This window comes from Saccostrea cucullata, unplaced genomic scaffold (genome assembly GCF_032062105.1).
Source record: "Saccostrea cucullata isolate Sc308-1 unplaced genomic scaffold, CSIRO_AGI_Scuc_v1 ctg408, whole genome shotgun sequence".
Taxonomy (NCBI): Eukaryota; Metazoa; Mollusca; class Bivalvia; order Ostreida; family Ostreidae; genus Saccostrea; species Saccostrea cuccullata.
The window spans coordinates 215,566-236,300 of NW_026931331.1; the positions used below are offsets into that span (position 1 = coordinate 215,566).

At 32.9% G+C, this 20,735-nt stretch overlaps 1 protein-coding gene across 1 annotated transcript; it reads left to right on the forward strand.

Moving 5' to 3' along the window:
* The first annotated feature begins 1,956 nt into the window (after positions 1–1,956).
* Positions 1,957–20,410, forward strand: LOC134232216 (uncharacterized). Its single transcript, XM_062714162.1, has 3 exons — positions 1,957–2,104; positions 12,758–14,203; positions 18,168–20,410. The coding sequence occupies exons 1-3, from the start codon at positions 1,957–1,959 to the stop codon at positions 18,842–18,844; spliced, it is 2,271 nt and encodes a 756-aa protein (XP_062570146.1). The 3' UTR covers positions 18,845–20,410.
* Positions 20,411–20,735: the final 325 nt, after the last annotated feature.

The window sequence follows — 20,735 nt, forward strand, 5'->3', positions numbered from 1 at the left end:
CAAGGTGAACGCAAACTAAACGGAACGAAGAGCGAACGGTGAACGTTTTGTGAACGGTGAACGTGAGCGCACGGTAAACGGTGAATGCAAAACTGTGAACGGAGAGCGAACGGTGAACGCACGCTGAACGAACGGTGAACGAACGGTGAGCGAACGGAAAAATGGGAAAGTAGAACGTTTCAGGGACTGTATATCCTTTGTTTATTGCAAGTATTAATTAACTACCAAGAGAATGTAATTTATTGATTATATCGTGTTTTTATGTACATTGTGTATATTTTACATCGAGATGCCTTATAAAAATGTACTTTCGAAAGGGTATACACTGCATAGATATGAACCATTTTTGAATGTAGATAAAGGATATTTTCCTTAATTTGAAAAGTGCTGCTGCTTTCTTTAAAGATACTTAGACACATATTTGAAGGTATTATTTTCTCTATAATATTACGACTTACACATTTTAATAGCATTTCACACAAAAATTAATGAAAAATCTTATTTTTATAGAAAATATATTAAAATTTAAATTTTCAATTTTCAACTTCCTTGCTCTTTCGCAAATTAATTCTATTCTTAATCCGTAGGAAAAGTGGCAATCTCGTTGTGTATAAATAAAAAATACTAATATTTTAATCCAGGAAATTCAGAGTAGATATGTTCGAAAGCAAAGCAAACACACAATATATTGTCATTTCGTGCAGTTGTGGTAAGCAGACTGAGACGACTTAACGCAACCAGTGAATTGTAAACATCAACATATACAGAACTCTATTTACAAAAACTGTGTACATAACACGAGTGTGCTCGATTTTCAAAACTCTGTACAACACTCTTAGTTCGGAATGACGATGCTTGTGAAGGAGTTTTGCTTTCTAACATTTCTAACATTTCTAATCTGAATAAAATTATTTTTCTGGATAAAAGTTTCAATATTTTTCATTAATACACAACAAGATTGCGACTTTTCCTAAGGATTAAGAATAAGGTTAAAATTTGTGAAAGTGCAAGGATGTGTCAATCAAATCCGCAAAAAAAATTTGAAGTTTTAATAACTTTTAAATGAAATAAGATATTTTATTAACTTTTGTGTGAAATGCTATTAAAATGTGTAAGTCGTAATATTATATAGAAAATATTGACTTAAAATTTACGTCCAAGTACCTTTAAATCGAAGGAGTGATTTTATAAGTAACAAAATATTTGGTAAAAGACAGACATATTTCGACATTGTCTTATTTACTTGAAAATTTAACTAATAAAACGCGAATTCTTTTCAAAGGAGCAGCACTTTTCAGAAACTACAAAGTATGCAGAAACAATTAATAGCTTGAATGTTTAATTTCAACTAGGGTATGCCCTTGCAATATTGAAATTTGTTAATGACCTACATTCAGTACACGAACTATACGTTCATCAAGTGACTGTCCATCGACGGGACTAAACTTCATACAGCACAGAGTGGGTTATACTATGCTATTTTCATAAGTATTATAGTTCTGTGATAATAAAACGGCTTAACTAAAATAAATTCAATTTTAAAAAATACCCCTTTTTGCATGTCTATTTTCCGTTGATTTCTTATAGTAGACCTTAACAGTGCTGCGTACATACTGTGGATTCAAGTTATGATCGAAGGAGACTAGAAATAGGCAATGTTATGAACTTAAATTTGTTTCATTTCTCACACGTGATAGAGGAAAAATGATTTAAGAATAGCAGGACCCAGTTGTGCCCTTTAGCCTTTGGGTCTTTTTTATTTATCTGATTTGAATAAGTTTTCTGGCTACGCAAGTGCACATATAATATTAAACTTGTAGCTGATTCCTAAAAAAAAACATTGGAAAGTTTTCTCAGTTTGTTCAGGCTGATATTTTAGCATGCAGTTGGAGATTTCTGAATCTCTACAATAGATAATCACAATGTCTAGAAAGGATTCATACTATAACTGAAATCATGTTTATCTTTCCAGAGACTATAGAAGAATTCAAAGAGGATGTTGGTTTGCCAGGTAGTTCCAAGGAGATTGTTTATGATGATCCCATGTTTCCTCCAGTCAAAAAAATTTTTAAATCTAAAATTGATCAAAAATGGCTGCAAAAAGGTATGTTTTCCACTTTTTTGATAAACGATATTTTTAGGTCTCCTGAGATTTAATTATTGCTATCCGTTTTTGTTCGTCTTCGTGTGACATACGTCGTCCGTCGTGCGCCGTGTGTTACCATTTTAACAATTTCAGCTTCCTTGCTGCGATCGCTCAACCAATTTCAACAAATTTTAGCACAAAGCATACGCATAGGGGAACATAACCAATAAAAGCAATCGTTCAACTTCTATACTTCAGTACATCACGAAGTCAAACAACTGTTGGCATGATTGAAAAGTTATACTCTTTCTTTGGTACAATTTTTTTCACATTAACTTCAACTTACCGACAAATCTGATGGTATTTTCCGCTCAATATCGTCATTTGTTTTAAATCAAAGCCATCATACATTTTTTACAAGCAGGATTTAGTTAGAGGGGAAATTCCTCTTACATATTCCCACAAAAAATCCACAATAAATCCTCATAAATAACCTGTGCAAGGCTCTTTTATAGACATATTACGAATTCTGCCTCTGTCCTCGGGTATAAAAAAAGGGTAAATGTCAAACGTAGATTTTCGTACGTAGTTTGAACACGCTGACTCTTAAACAAGAGAAATAAAGCAAAGGTATCTTAATTATTCGGATATGTTAGATTTTTGACAAAAATGATAAAAACAAGTTTATTTTAAACTAGCATTCTGCGTCTTTATATGCAGAGTAATAAGATGTAAAGTTTATGACACTCTCCCTATCATTACAGCTCAAGTATGCAGTGACTTGACGTCATTTTCAATGACGTCATACATTTGTAGTTCAGAGAAGGGCATACACAGAGTACACTACAATATTCTCTGGGAAGCCTTATCGTACCTGCCTTCTCTATTCCTTGGTATAAAAAAAACTAACCAAGTACTTGATTATGTTAACTACGCAGCACAGTTAAGGTAACAGTAAGGAGGCGGGGCCTAATTTGTACGGGAAATGTTCATTATGACGTCACACATAATATAAGCTCTTAAAATACCACAAAATGAAATTATTGCTATTTCAAACAGCTGGATAGCTGTATACTACATACAAACTTACTATTACATGCAGTGTTGTCGTTAGTTAAAGCCCACACAACCGTATATAACCGATGCATTGATCGCAATGCACTTGTTAATGTGACGTCATCTCGCAAAAATGACGCAGTTTGTACACAGTGAGAGGATGATCACGTCACATTTTGTACAATGAAAATGTCTTTTGTGCTCAAATAAAATTTTATTTGCAGTAAAATAAAAAGCCTTTAACATGGATGCGATGTCTATTTTAGTATTTTATTTATAAACTGTACGTGCATTCTCCAGACAAGCGATACTGTCGTGTGTTTGTATGCAGATTCATTGAAAAAGTAATGGAAGGGACCTAATAAATTGATTTATTGCAAGGGCATACCCTCAATGTATCTTGTAAAATTTTACATATAAACTCAAGAAGCATTAAGATATTTGAAAAGTGCTGCGAACCTCTTGAAATCTTGTAAATAAATTAATCATAGCTATATTTAATGAAGTTGACCAGCAAATTATTCAACCTGCCGACCAACAAATTAAATTTTACCAATTAAAAAAAAGGAATCTATATAGGTTCGCAGCACTTTTCACAAACTACATATAGTGTTGAAAAGGATTATAAAATAAACTAAGATTTTTAACTTGGTTATGCCCTTTCTATATTGAAATCTATATATAGATGACCTCTAAACTGCATGTATTATTGCTAAAGTCATGTGAAGTCTAAATAAAAAAGCTAAATGTCCCCAACATGTAGATTTAAATCACATTTCATTTTTTTTATATCAGTGAATTCCTAAAAAGAATCGCCCATCCTAATAAAGTATGTATTTTTTATCTTTTAAAAAAATCGCCGATATTTCCATTTGTAACCTTAACTGTGCTGCGTAAGGCTGTCTCTTTCAAATCTGTGAATTTCATGGTCCAAGGATCTGGGTTCTCGTGTTAAAGCTCTACTGGTTATAAAGTGAAAATGCATAATTATTTTAAAAATCTTCTCCTCTGCTCCTGGGTATTAAACCAATATACTATGTAAAAAGTTATGATGAGAAAAGATGTTTATTCCCAATTTTTGAATTTCATGACCGCTGGGTCAGGCGATCTGGTGTTAATTAGAGCGGGATTCTAATGATTATATTGTGAAAATGTATTTATTCTTTGAAAAAATTTTCCTTTGCTCCTTGGTATTATATCAATGCTCTAGGTAAAGATTTAGGATGAAAAAAGGTGCCTCTTTCAAAATGGTTCATTTCAGCACCACTGGGTTACGGGTATCGCGGTGGGTATATAGTCTGAAAATAAAGTAATGCTTTGAAATCAAACATTTATGATGAAATAAAATTTAAAACTTATGATAAAATTTCTAATGTATAAAAATACTTGGCACCACGTTCAGTGGTATCTATTGCTTGGAGTGCATAACGGGTGATTATGAAGTGAAAGTTCATTTTCTTTTCGTTTCTCGGATCTACTTCTGGGCATTTAATAAACAAAGTAATTCTGCTAAATGTATAGTTATGACAAATAATGGTGCCTCTTTTATAAGCATGAATTTCATGGCTTTTGGATTAAAACAAAAGCTGTTACATGATACTCAGGTGACCTATAAGGCCCATAGGCCTCTTGTTATACTTGGTGTGACCATCAATTGCAAGACCCTTAGTCCTTATGTTCTAATAAAAGACATCTGCATTTGTTAAGCTTTAGAAGATCTTTAATTACTGAGTATCTATGATCATTTAATTTGGCATTTGCAACTGTAATTGCTGATTTAATGGTCGCTAACTTGGTTTTACCGGCTTCATCACGCCTCGCTGGTAAAACATTTGCAATCGTCAAATCAACATTTTTTTTCCTGCAAATTCCATATAAAAATTTACTGTATGGTCGCTATTTACCGCCCCTGCCGCTATAATCGCCCCCGTAGGTCTTTTTTTAATTCGTCTAGAAATAAAATTTTAAATATAAAAGTTCGTCGTAATACACTGCAAGTTAGGATTCTAAACAGATCGGTACATTCTGGAGAGCAGAAATCATTGCATGGATATGGAGAGCAGAAAACATTGTTATTCATATAAATAAAAAAAATCTCATTAGTAAATAAACATCTCTATTTAATACAAGGCTAAAATGCTATTTTATAAGGCGTTTGATGGCAGTTCATTTGTTTAATCCTCCATAAATAATTAATTCAAACAATATTTCATCTTCAATTTTTATCAAATATATTGAACCGTGTTAGTGAAAATTTAGCGAGACTTAGCGTTCTATCCTTAAAAATCGGTTCTATGATTAACTGAAAAATACTTTTAGTGAGTTTAATATGCCCACCTAAGAAGTTATTATATAAACAACTGAAATGCAATAAACTTATGGATATTCAATTTTAGCTATCTCGGCACCGTCGTTAATGATGCCAAAATGAATTCTCGCATCTTTTCTGCTGATACGGTTAAACGGTTGACTCTCTTGACCCCAGATAACACTAAAATACATAATCCGTAAAGATGTCAAAGAACTGTATTTCCGAGTTGTTTTTTTTTAAATTATGTGTTACCTCCTAAGCAATGTACTTGAATAAGTGAAAAGTTAGTTTCGCAAAGGCGTTCAATATATACAGATAAATGTTATACGCTTACAGTATGTGTTTTATATTTTAACTTTCAGAAATATTAAAGAATATAACGTAGATGCATATGTTTTTGACTTTACTGGTAGTTCCAAAACGTCTGTTCTTGATGCACTTATCAGTCAAAAATAACAGATTTATGCCATATAATAACAACAAATCTAATTTTGAAATAGTAAAATGCAACTGTTTCTTGCCATACGTGTAGTGATTAAATCATTGGAAGTGCAATCTGCAATTGCTCAAGAGTCCTTTGTCTAGCTAGAGTTGGCAAGCGAGAGGTCCTCAATTGTTATTACTGACTTTGATGAACAGTGTAGCCGCAAAATTGAATTATCGCGCTTTGGTATTCTGGAAAAGAATATTCCTTTAAACATGTATTTTATTAAGTAAATCTGATTGCTCTTTACAATGTTTATTTAATATATCAACTCGGCAGGGAGTCAGTCCTAAAAGGACACCTTAGCTTACTTATTGATAATTTAAAATAAGCTATAGGGTATGATTAACATTTTCTTTTGTATTGTTAACATTAATGCATAAGCAAAAATATCACAGTTTTCACAGCAACTACTCATCGCAGATGATTAAAATTCTAGTGCACTGTCTACGAATGCCAAAAGGTGGGATTCATATTTGTTCTAATCAGATATCAACTTTCTGTTCATCCGGACGTTTGTTCCTATAATACAAAAGTAATGCAGTTTTCTTAGCAATTACTTATCAAATTTGCCTTAAAGAACAAGAGCCACGAAACATCAAAATCCACACCGTATTCAAAATTTATGAATTTTTATTAAATGAAAGTCTAATATGTCTACGTTGTAAAACAGTTTATTTTGAAGCAATATCTTTCATTGTTTTCTTTTTACAGGTGTTTAAAATAAGCATTGTTTTTTAAATGAAATATTATGACGTCATGAAGTTGACGAAAAACACGTTAAAATCATGACTTTGAAATTATTTATAAGACGTAACAAATTGACACTAATGGAAAATAATCCACAAGAGTAGGATAAGAATAAATATTGAATATTTTATCGAAAGTTTTAAGGGTGGTGAGGTGGGAGTGGTGTTGTTTTTCCTGTGAAAAAATGAAAGTGCACGTGTACTAAGCTGAAATTTTCAGTAATTGTTTAGATGATGTCATTTTTAATAAAAATTATGTTTCTTAAATAAAATAAATTATCCGAGATATTAACGACTTTATTCCGCTTAGTATTTTCCTACAGTGAGAAACAATATCCACAAAAATAGTTAATATATATAAAGGGAAAAAAGCCATCAAAAAGGTTTCACCCGAGAATACGTATAGAATACCTTATATAAAAATAAATAAAAAACCAGGTTGAAAAGTAGATAAATTTGAAGATGTCATTTATCAGGTCGTCAATTTGAATGCACTTAAAGTTTTGAGCAGTTTTACAGACATCTCCAATGAGATAGTGTAACATGATAGATGGAAATGATGACGTTTCAGTGCATCAGCGAGCAATTAATCTTCGACTTTGCCCCCTCCCCCAATAATTTTGCTGATGTATAGAATGCTATAGAAAAAAATAGGTAGTATCTGCTAATTCTGCTTGTGTCCCTTCAACAATATGATGACTTTTTTTGCTTATCAGGGAAATTTTGGTAGTTGATAGTGACCAAAGCTAAAGAAATGTGACGGTTTTCAATTTATTTCGCGAAGTTTTTAAAGCGGTAATCTCAAAATTTTACTAACCGTTTGTTGCTAACATATTCTTTGACTCTTTCCACAACAAAACATTCCTCATAATTGTTGTTTATAGTCCTCCTGGCCCTGATATTGCAATCATAGGACATTTCGCTTATTAATACTGCCATTTTGGTTTCAAAGATAATTCGGTCAATATGCTTCGTTCAGATGTCAACTACGAGAGAATTTGTTAGAGGAGAGAGTAATTTTTTTTTAAATCTTCCATTTTTTGCAATTGAGGTAAGAATTTGGAAAAATTAATCAAGAATCGAGCGCACTTTTTGTGCGCAATAAATACCGTATACAGTTTTTTCAATGGGTGGCACTGTATCTCTCTGATCTATCAATATATTATATTTCCGGAGAAAAATTCATTACCACTTTTCTAGCCTCTTGGTTATTCACAGTTATATAGTTAAAGCAGTCTAAATTTTATTAGTATCAGATTAAAGTCCCCTGCCATAATAAATTATCATAAAAAGATGGACTGTCCTTATTTGGACCATATAAAGTAATTAACATAAAATCATACTTATTTAAAACATTTATTTCAAGTATACGGAGATTCCCATCATCATCATTGTATTGCTTGAGAATATTATAATCAAAATTATTAATAAATGATATTAATAGATAATATGGCAGTACCCCTAGCATTTGATTTTCCTGTTGAAAAGTACACATCAAATCCCCAGAGAGACCTCACTTGTTTATGATCATTATAAGTCAACGCAAGTGAGTTAATGATACGTATGGAAGTTTCTATGGAAAATAATTAATTTAGACCCATAATTGCTATACATACTGCAAAGAAAATGTTTAGACTTGCTTTCTATTACATTCTTGGTACCCACGATATGCGAGTGCCAGTACACATTATGATGTCATACTATAAGTTTATAAGAAGCATCAACAAAATCGCTTCGATTTAAGATTTAAGATAATGCTGCAATTGTTTAGTCACATGTACTATTCGTACAGTTCTAAGCTGAAACAGGGTAAAAATGTACAGTCAAGTGTAAGTTAAGTAAATTTTTTATTAATTGAAGAAGAGGATAGGATTTGTGCGGCTATTTTATTAATTTTAAGAATATTCTCTTTAACATTATACATTATTCATTTTAAAATTTTTTTGTTGATGTGTTTTATTACCTTGACTGGGGAAGAACTATTACGTCATAATATGACGTCACAATGTGCACTTGCATTAATTTACTCTGAGAACTAAGTTTGTATTAGAAAATCAATTTGAACTTTCTCTGTACATAAAATACACAATTTATGCATTTTTATTAACTCATTTGCATAGAAAAACCAATATTTAGCCTTAACTCAATTGTGAAATGAGTATCTTGATGTAAACATGCAGAAAAATTCTTTTGCTTAAAATAATTTTATACATCCCGCCGTTTTTTTTTATCGCCTATTCCCCTAAAATTAAAAGAAATTACTTGAACACTCATACTGATTTAGGAAAGAAAAAGATTGATCCAGCTCTCTTTGAATGCAACAAGTTTTTAGCTCACCCCTTCCGTAGGTAGATTGACACATGTACTAGTCAATTTAGATTTTTTTACCATATCTTGAAGAGAGATGAATAGTTTGTCAGTGCAACTCCTCATAAACCGCTGCACACAATTTCGTCAAACTTTGCAGAGGACACTTTTCAACTTAGATTTTTGGCTATATCTTGAATAAAGAGATGAACAGTTTGTCAGTGCAACTCCTCATACACCGCTGCACAAAAAATTGTCAAACTTTGCAGACATTTAAGACACAATGTATAGATTTGCGTAAGGTATAACGTTTTCGACCCGTCCATCAGTCAGAAGGTCGGTACCGTTTCTTTCAGCACTACTCCTCATAAATCTCTGCACACAATTTCGTTATATTTCCAGACATTAAGGACATAATGTGTAGATGCGCATATTATAAGGAAATTACGATTCCTTTATTTTTTTCGAAAATTTCGACACTTTTCAGCTTATATTTTTGGCCATAACTTGGATATAGAGATGAAAAGTTTGTTAGCGCAACTTCTCATAAACCTTTGCGCACAATTTTGTCAAACTTTGCAGATATTTTGGACACATAGTGTAGATGTGCATATCACCAGGAAATTTAGATTCCTTAATTTTCCCGGAAAAATAGACACTTTTCAACTTAAATATAGAGATGAACAGTTTGTAAACGCAATTCCTCGTGAACAGCTGCACACAATTTTGTCAAACTCTGCAGATGTTTAGCACAATGTGTAGATGTGCATATAACCAGGAAATCTCGATTCTTATATTTTTTCCGGGAATTTCCGCACTTTTCAACTTAGATTTTTTGGCCATTTCTTGAATATAGAGATGGATAGATTGTGAGCACAGCTTCTCATAAACTGCTGTACACAATTTCGTCTAACTTTGCAGCTATTTGGGACATATTGTGTTGATATGCATATGCATATTACTAAGAAATTCCGATTACTTTATATTTCCAAGACTTTTGACAATTTTTCAACTTAGATTTTTTTATTATATTTTGGATATAGAGATGAACAGTTTGTCAGCACATCTTCTTATAAACTGCTGCACACAATTTCGTCAAACTTCGTAGACATTTAGGACCAATTGTGCAGATGTACATATTTTCGGGAATTACATCACTTTTAGGGGAGCTTGGGGTATATGAGCTTGCTCACTTGTTCTTTCATTTTAATATAAAATCTCTCTAGCTCTCTCTCTCTATCTCAAGACAGAAGATACGATTCAAAGCACTCACGTGCACATATTTATAAAGAGCGTGATTTTTCTTGTTTCAAGCTGTAAAGAGGAACCTTATTCGCTATTGAACACAGCACACACTACAGGTAGTACGTAAACGTTTAATCATTGACGCTTGACATACGTTAATGTCAAAAAATTGATATGAGCAATTATAAATTAGAACCTCATATAAGAACTATCCATTCTATCTCTAGGTCACCTGAGTCGTGCGTCGTGCGTTAACATTTGAACATTTTTAGCTTCTTCTCTGAAACCACTGGACCAATTTCAAATAAATTTGGCATATAGAATCTATGGGTGAAGGGGAACAAAATTTGTGAATTTCATGGTCCCTGCCTTCCTGGGGCCTGGGGGGTGGGGCAAAAACCACTAAAATTAGTGCAATCTTTAAAAATCTTCTTCTCTACTCCTGGACATCAAGAAGTTAAACAGTTGGTATGATTGTAATCAGCATTGCGTCCTCTACCAAAATTATGAAATTCATGGCCCCAGGATCAGTAGTTCTAGTGCTAGGGCGGGTCTAAACAGGTTATATAGTGAAAATGAAAAATTTCTTTGAAATTCTTCTTTTCTGTTTGTTGGCATTAAATAAACTTACCAAGTGCATAGGTAAGTCGAAAATGATCGCCCTTTCCAAAATTATGAATTTCATGGCCCCAGGTTCGGGGGTTCTAGTGCTAGGGCGGAGCTATATAGATTATATAGTGAAAATGCATAAATTCTTTGAAATTCTTCTTCTCTGTTCATGGGCATTAAATAAACTAAACAAGTGCATGGCTATGTTGAATAAAGCTGCATCTTCCAAAATTGTGAATTTCATGGTCCCAGGGTCAGGGGTTCTAGTGCTGAGGCGGGGCAATATACACATGTAGATTATATAGTAAAAAATGAATTATTTCTTTGAAAATCTTCTTCTTTGCTCCTGAGTATTAAATAAACTAACCAAGTACATAATTTTGTTGAATAAGGCTACCTCTTCCAAAATTGTGAATTTCATGGCCCCTGGGTTGGGGGTTCTGGTCTTAGAGCGGGGTTTTATTGAATATATAGTGAAAATGCATAAATCCTTTAAAACTCTTCTTTTCTGCACCTGTATATTTAACCAATGAACTTTGTACATAAGTATGAGGAGGAAGGACGCCTCTTTGAAATTTTTGAATTTCAGGGTCCCTGGGTTAGAGATTCTTGTGTTGGGGGGTGGGGGTGGGGTGGGGGCTCTAATGTTTATATATTGAAAATGCTTGAATTCTTTGGAAATCTTTTCCATTGTTATTGGGTTGGATGACAATGATCCTAAAATATATTTATGAAAAAAAACCTGCTTCTTCCAAAAATGGTATATTTCCTGTCCCCTGGGACAGAGGTACTTGGGGGGGGGGGGTTAACATATTCTGAAATAATTTAATGCTTTGAAGTCTGCACTTTGGTATTAATCAACAGCATGATGAAATAAAATTTTTAAAAATTGGTCCCAGGGTCAGTGGTTCCTATGGGATGGGGAGCTCAACTGTGGACCCGTACTAACAGAAGAAGCCCTGATCCAGGGGCCCTGAAATTCACTAAAAGTAAAAATGCATTTTCTCTTTGTTACTCTGATCTACCTCTGGGTTTTAAGTAACCAAAATAAGCATGCTGAGTGTATAATTATGATTAGCAATGGTGCCTCTTTCAAAATTTCATGGCCTCTAGTTTTAAACAAATTCAATTGTTGGAAAGTTGTCTCATGATACTCAGGTGACCTATAAGGCCCATGGGCCTCTTGTACTCATCTACTTATTTCTTTTTCATTTTAAACTTTATTTGGGTGCAATCACTGGTCCCGAGAAATTACATTACGATAGGGCAAGTTGTGTTCGATCATAAAATTTCGACGTTTCTGTATTACATGGATTATTTTACCGTATTAAGGAGGAAACTTAGAAAATACAATTTGTAAACAAATGATTGAAAGTAGGGGGTGTCGTCAAACACGAACGGTATCACTGCAAGTTTTGTAAACAAAATATGAGTTCAAATAAGACATAGAAAATGCTTTTTAAGCTTAATAAATCACTTTTTAAATCATATTTTGCTTATGGTGCATTTTTAGGATTTAATTTGGTATAATGAGTGAGGGTTCTGAGATCGTTAAAATTGAATATCGCTAGAAAAAACTGTGTTTAATTTGTAAAAGATTCTTTAGTGTGAACTTTAAAATCGCTCAAATAATATCCTGCTAAAAAATATTAAATATTTTAAGCACTAATAGCTAAAATTGAGTCTCGCTGAAATTCTCACTTATACGGTATGTTTATATTATTTGGTGGAAAAACATCCAAATAAAATGAAAAGCTTTTTGAATATATAATTCTCATTTTTCGAAAAACGTTCAAGCTTATGAAATTAAAGATATGAACTAAATTATATCTAGATCATTCCAAATGATTACTCAAACATATGTAGTATTTTAAAAGCCATTGATGTCCTTTTAAATCGTTTTATTGTAGAGAGGACTTCCTTTAGGTCTGTGATAAAATTCAACGAAAAGCTGGAACAGCTCAAAGAAAACGGAGAGTTTGAAATACGAATCCAAAGACTAATTAAGTATCTTAATATTGAGACATCTCATCGGTCATATCAAGGATATCACGTGGAAAGCACTGGATATGAGGAAATCATTCAGAGAGTAGATTACCTCGACTGTTCGGGTCTTCATTTCAGCACGGCTGAAAAAAAGACAAGTTTTAAACCATTCTCCCAATCAAGCGTTGATGATTTTCTAGGATGGATGGCAGTCTTTGATAAAGTCTTCAGAAAGACACGATCTCCAAAATGTCGACTAATTTTATCTATTTTATTCTCTGCATGTACAAAAGAAACACTTTTAAAATTTAACCCAAGACACCTTTCATTGATCATTCATAAATGCCTCGATTACGCAATTGAAAACCAAAACCACATATTTCTTGTAGAGCTTGTGAGATCATATATTTTTCAATTTGATTTTCATTTGGATAAACTATTCAGAGGCAAGAAAGTAAATTTCGTAGTTATAGACACGTTCTTAACAGCAGCAAAGTTTATGATATTAAGAGAATGTCCAAGACTTCCACAAAATTCAATCAAACTATCATTCTGTTATGAATGCAGGAAGGAAAAAAGGCTTGTGATGATGGTGTCATACAAAGATAGCATAGACATGAAAGACGGATTACCAAACAGTGCAATGGGACTTAAACTCGTATTCTATAATTATACAGAACCGTCTGAGGAAGCATCAACTGTCTTCAACTCTTTTCAGGCTTCTTGTTTATCACAACAAATGCCAATTATTGCAGAAAAAGATGCAAGAAAACTTTTTAAGGAGCATTCAAACCTTACTCAGATATCCACATCCCCATTTAAATCAACAGGGTATTCAAGAGGAAAGCACAGAGTTGTCCAAAAACAATGTATTAGTCTTCTATGTTTACATAAAGGATATATTCCTTTGGGAGAAAGAGAGTTCCCAAAAGAAATTCATGGTTTTGAAGTAGACATACAGGAGGGCTACTGTTCTTTGGGAAGAGGTAGATCAGTAGACGCCGGGGGACATATTCGTCGTGCCAGAGGAATGAACACGCCTGGATGTGGAAGCATTGGGGGTTTTGTTGATTTGACAAATGACCCCCAAAATCCTAATAGACATACAGCTGGATTAATAACGTGTGCCCATGTTGTATTTTCATCTGATGAACTGAAAATACCTAGAAATGAATTAATACATATATTAGATAAAGACACTGATTTTGAAGTAGAGGTGTTTGATAAAAACCAACATGAATTTAAAGTTTGTGGTAGAATTGTTGATGCATGTTTTTCAGCTTTAGTTGACGCTGCTCTGATACAACTGGACCCAACTGTGAGCGATTTTCAATTTCGTGCAACATCAGCTGAACAGCTGTTAACAGCAGGTATGCTCTCACCATATTTTCTGTATAATATTGGCCTTGAATTTTGGTGTTAAATTGAAGAGTTCATGTTTTTCACCCTGTTCATGATTTGTAATTGTTTACAAGATCAACATATAAGATTATGATCACTGTCCATTATCTTTACTGTTTATCTGACCTGAACCAAAAGTTCAAATGAGATTTCTTACAGTACTAACTGCACAGAACCTAACCCTAAAAGCGAAGACCAGGTTTGCATTGTCGTCGCTCTTTGTCCGGTATTTAAAAATTAGGAATCGCTTTTGGTGCGTTCATGCAAGTCATTCCAATCGACACTGAACAGCAATATGATATTTAAGATACTGTAGATATATACTTGAAACATGTATCGGGCGAGGCTGGGAAACAAGCATTTGATTCTGCAAATTACAAAAGAAGAACATTAATAAAAAGAACAGAACATCACATTTTATTGTTCTACGCATTATATGTTCAAATATTGAGTATAATTGCGGGAAAAGTACAATTTTTTAGCTCTTCTGAGCCAAAGGCTCTAAGATTTAATGTTATGGCCATGTGTGCGATGTGCGTAAACTTTGTAGAATATGGGCCTTAACTCAAGAATCACCAGGCCGATAATTGTCAAATTTGTCCCAGGGTATCCTTAGGCTAAGGGCTAACATTTATAAAACTCAACGCTTTTTTTAAACTCTCATGGTTTTCGCACATATTCGCACAAAAGAGAGGTTGAGATTTTAAATGTGTACGTGTATGTGTACTTGTGAGTCAATTTTGACGTACACGTACACTTTTTGTAATTTGTCTGTTGAGATTTTTATGACGTGTAACATGTACTTGTACACCGCGATCGGAACACTCTGAAACAAATTGTTATGTCAGTTTGAATTGATGTAGCTAACAAAACACGATTTAAATAAGTGCACATGAAACATCTTAAATAATATATAAATACTACATTTTCACCAATAAATTGGCCAATTTTTATTTTTAAAGCTACACGTTTTCACTTACCACCCATTCTCAATATAAGGGCACAAATGCCTCTTTGATTGTTAAAAAAAGAAGTTCAAGATAACAATTTTTCTATCAATTACCTTTGTAAGAAAGTATCTAAAGATTTTGTACAAGTTTTTTCATCAAATTTTAATACATTGAATAATGACAAGACGGTGGAGTAGGATGTGATTTTATTCAAAAATGTAGCTGAAAATGTACGTAACTCTTTCGGCGATGTCCAAAAAGGTCTACAGAAAAAATGTAGTCATTAAAAATAACAATTGGAATATCTCATCTGAACACCAGCATATCCTACCAACTCGTCAGCAATATATTTTCTCAGCATACGAACGTGTGTTTGATTTTTCCTTTCAAAAAACAAAGGTTACTTTTAGATCCAGATGTATAAAAACATTTTTTTTAACACATGCTTTAAATTCTTCTCTCTGTTTTGTTTAGAACGATCAGTTTAGAATCTTGTCATTTTCAGATACTGGAACTTAATTAATATGTACATGTAGTAAAATTCTATTTTGTAGTAACTGTCTTTTTTAACATATATCAATGCCGATTTAGAAATCTACGTAAATATAACGTACATTTCATTATTTATTTCTGTTTGATAAAAAGCTTAAAAAACATCTAAAAATTCATCGTTTTGTTTCAGTTTATTCCAAAATAGATTCTCTATGTAATAACATTGCGTTACATGTATATGTCACAATCACCACTATAAAGACACGATTGTCTCAGAATATGAGAAGGTAACGTACATTTCAAACTTGAAATAATATGTAAGTAAATCTTGGAAAAAAGCAATTATTGACAAGAAAATCATTTCAATGAAGCCTTTTAACGCAGTAATATAAGAAATCATAATGTAACAAACGAGGTTATTTCTCACAAACTACATAAATGTCACGTCACTTCGGTAACGTACATTTCACATATTATTGGGGAGTCTAATTATAAGCCTATGCATACCTTGTTTTAAATTATCAACAACAATTAAATAATTATTTATTGACGAAAAGTCGCATATTAAAAGTAAAAAAACTGCAAAAAGGTTGCTAAAGATGAATTTAAGACGCTTAGAAATAAATTTTCTAGCATGTGGTAACAGTCTACCACATTTACGAGGATTGGGGTGCATTTAGATGGCTTTATGTGGTCAGTTGTCAATTAAATTGTAACGATAATTTTGGTTTGCTCGTGTTAACTCAATTCAATGACTAAATTTAAAAAATGTCATTCAGAAATACGCGAAATATACGTTACCATACGTAACGTGCATTTCAAATATAAAAATCAATTCTCTTAGACACGCAATATATTGAAACTATTTGAACTTGAATAACATAAGAAATGCTCCATACAGGTTTCATATTCAGAAATATATATCAGGTATCAAAAATATATTACATATAAATGACCTTAATATAATTTTTTCCTCAGCAAAAAACATTTCTTTTCATTAATTTTTGGATTTAGCCGACCTCCACCTTTTGAAACTTTCTTTTGTGTGCACATTCGAGTGTGTGAAAGTATGAGAATACATGAAAAATCTTGCGAGATTCATTTAATTCGAATTTCATGGTAACGTACATTTCAGTCACGTACATTTCGAATGACCACTTTTCATGTAAAAAATAATTTTTAATTGTTTTTAATTGTGTTAAGCAAAACGTCTTTGCCAGTTTACAGGGTACAAGGGGTTGCTTACTCAGAGTCGTCTCATATTTTCTACTTGATATATATTCTTAATGGAAGAATATAGTGTAACGTACATTTCTTTCTTATCTCTACGATTGAAAATGTCTTTCATTCCGTAAACATATTTATAAAAAAAATGCTCAAATTGTGCAATTTCATGTTACATTATTTAAGTATGAGTTAATAATCCTTTGAAATTTCAAATTTAGCCCATCAATTGAATTTGGAGCTCCTTAAATACCCTTTCAGATCGATGATTGTATGAATTCTTATTCATTGTTATATGACTATAATAATGTTGATTTGAAAATTACATCAGTGGTATTTCTTCTAAATGAAAATGAGGCGACATTATTTGAGCCCTGATATTGAGAATGGGTGTTACGTGTAGATGTCATTCTGCAGTTCTAAGAACGTGTAGAAATCTTGACGTCACTAAAATTGATGACGTAATGCCCACAAAATTTAGGTTATACCCCTACTAGACGTACTCGTTTGAAATCTCAACCTCTCTATTGTTATAATGCAAAATATTGTAAGGTGATAAGAAAATATATATATTTCAAAACTGATTTATAAACTAATTCAACGCTTTTTTAGCTCACCTGAGCCGAATGCTCAAGTCAGCTTTTCTTTCCGTCGTCCTTCTGTCTATCTAGCTGTTTGTTAACTTTTCAGATTTTTGATTTCTTCTCAAGAACCACTGGGCCAATTTTAACCAAACTTGGTACGAAGCATTCTTGGCTGAAGGGAAATTTAAATCGTTTAATTCTACTTTTTTCTTTCTTTGAACATTTTATTCTCTAAATTGTCAAATGTGTAAATTCCTCAATTATAATTCACAAGACATTGAAAAATTACATTTTACGTGAAATGCATCTTTATCGATTGCTTTGTATTGACTTGATGATGGATAAATGATAGCCTAATTATGATGTCAAGATTGTTTTGGTACCACCATTTAATACCAAAAAGCCACATTGAAGCTACCTTTTAGCACCATAAATCACCCATTTAGGACTTTGAGGTGGTTAGGTGATAACTTCATGATGATGTCAAGATAGTTTAAAGGTACTAATTGGTAACTTAAAGACGACGACCATTAATCAATCATCAAGCACCTATATATATAGAAGCTGTCATTAGGCCTAGCTTAAATGAAGTACATGTACAAGTTTTTCAACTTGTGTTAGGAAGTTATGTATCAGAAAACTAAAATATACAATATGAAGAACTGTCTATAATTTAATTCCAGGATTTGACCCAAATAAACCACCTGTATTCAATGGGAAGGCTGTGCTAGATGAAGATCTTCTGCAAAGCAAAATTCCACGTAAACTTGGCAGTGTCGTAAAGTACGGAAGTACAACAGGATTTACGATTGGTAATCTTTACCCCAATGAAGTGCATATCAACTTTGTGAGCGAAAATGGAGATTTACCAGACAAAACACAATCTGTGATGTATCATCAGATTGAAATTCAAAGCCTTCCCCATGGAACTTTTTTTAAACCTGGCGATTCAGGATCCTTTGTGTTTTGTATCAATCAAGACAAAACATTGAGCTGCCTTGGGATGGCTATAGGTTCAACTACCAAAGGGTCGTGTCTGGTTACACCAATGGTCAGAATTTTACGATCTTTTGATTGCTGTAAAACCGAAAGTTTAAAGCCATGTCCTTTAAATGTTGATAAAAACACATCTAGAGCGTCGGATAATCCTTCAAATGCTCAACATAATTCTAATACATCACAAATTAATTTAGAGGCAGAAATCGGGAGTTTGAAAAATACAGTTAAAAATTTGAGGAGACGAGTTCAGTCAGATAGTAGGAATTTTAAAAGAGAAATCGGGAATTTGAAAACAGAAGTTGAAATTTTGAGAATGCAAATTCAATTAGAAACTAGTAGAGGGAATCCGAACCCAAGTTAAAAGTTTATCTGCAAGCTCATTTGACTACTTTTTTCAAAGACTATATTTATTTGTAATGAGATATAATCACTGATCTATTAAGCTACATGTGTACATGTATTATTAACACTTCAAAGACTTACATATTCATTGTTGGTACCCGGGTTAGTTAAGGGCGCTCATAGGAAACACGTCTTATAATAGTCTTAGAAAATTGATAAAGGGTTCGATATGATTTTAAACAGCATTAATTTGAATGAATAAAGATCCATCTTTCTGAATATTTACCGGTATGTCTCTTCTGTCTTTAGCCAAAACTACTTGACCTTGCATCAGCTGTTTGTCACATGACACGTTGACAATAAGAAAAAAAGGTATCCCACCTCTGCTAATTTTTCGACAAAATACGTGCTTACGATTGGTAAAAGTCTGTCACGTGAAGCAGCAGGAGTTTATTACTTATATCTAAAAATAAATACAAAGTCGATACGGAGTTATTTCTCTTTTGAAACACGTCGAAGAATCGATATTTGCGTCGCCGGCGTATCGCAGTGATTAGAGCGTCTGCTTTAGAGACGCAATGTAAGGCCTCTGTGGGACTTGGAGACCGGTCCTTCAGATAAAACCGTATAAATCAAGGTCATAAAGTAGGTGCTGATACCAAAAAGATCCCTTCCTGCTCATTGGTCCTTAGTGCTCAGTACTGGACAAAATTTTCAGCTCTCCACCGGCAAGTGGTGACGTCTCTATATGAGTTAAAAATTTTCAAGAGAGATGTTAAACAATATAAAATCAATCAATCAATCGATGTTTGCCGAGTGTATTCAGTTGACAAGTAAAAACTTAATAGCGTGAATAAGGAGAGGACGATTTTTTTTTCTTTACTGAAAGTCTTCAACACTATCAGTATTCTATTCTTTAGCACAAAAGTCAATTCACAAAACAACATCAGGTACATGTAGCACAACTTGACGTCAAATATGATAGGCATGGTATGTCTCATGAAGCATATAGAGGAGAGAGAAAAAAATACAAGCCATAGACAATGCATGAATTTTTCATCTGTGGTTTAAATTATATATTTAGATAGTTTTGTAGTAACGGGGTACGGAATGATACCTGGTCAGTAAATTTTATACCCGGGTGGCAACAAGTCATCATTCCGTACCCCGTTACTATAAAACTATGTACCTAATGATATACGGCTACAAAGATCGTAAAAGTTGAGGTGAGCATCCCCTCCGTACAGGTAACACCCGCAATGGGTTCCTTGTCATAGTCGGGAAATAACATAAACTCCGTCGTCAATTCAGTGTATAAATAAAGGGCTAAGAATAAGTAAAAAAGCGTCAGTCAAAATTTGACTCAATGATAAATTGTATTTGCTGGCAAGGTCATTGTTTCGACCAAAAAAACTTGCGAAATGATGACGTTAAATGAAACTAGAGACATTCTTGTTTTATCAGCTTGTTTGTTAATATTTTAATTCGTCTTAGAAATTATTAATGCGTATGGCATGTTCATGCATAACCATCATATATAAACCCCGTATTCAGGTGACGAAGATATCCTGCTGCATAAGTAAGGGAAGTTGACTATTTACATATAATATATATATTATATTGTACATCATATAAAATATTAAGTATGTAGTAACTATACGTAATTTCTTTTCTTTAAAAATACACTTAATATAAATTGGAAAGTTGATAAAATAATTGTGAATTGTCATGGTATGTATATGTGTATGTTAATACGTATTATATGTATATCTATAATGCTGTTCATGTAATCTCTATGTATGAAAATCCCAATGTATGAAATGAATTATATCTTTATAAGAAAAAATAAATATAATCCCCCTTACTAGAGGTTTCTGTCACCATAGTAGTGCTGCTGAAGGGGAATCCAA

Bases quoted from the DNA above. Each gene is read 5' to 3' on its own strand.
- LOC134232216 (XM_062714162.1), top strand. From the start codon at position 1,957: ATGTTTATCTTTCCAGAGACTATAGAAGAATTCAAAGAGGATGTTGGT. The intron at 2,105-12,757 runs GTATGTTTTCCA...GTTTTATTGTAG, and splicing joins TCAAAAATGGCTGCAAAAAG to AGAGGACTTCCTTTAGGTCT. The intron at 14,204-18,167 runs GTATGCTCTCAC...ATTTAATTCCAG, and splicing joins TGAACAGCTGTTAACAGCAG to GATTTGACCCAAATAAACCA.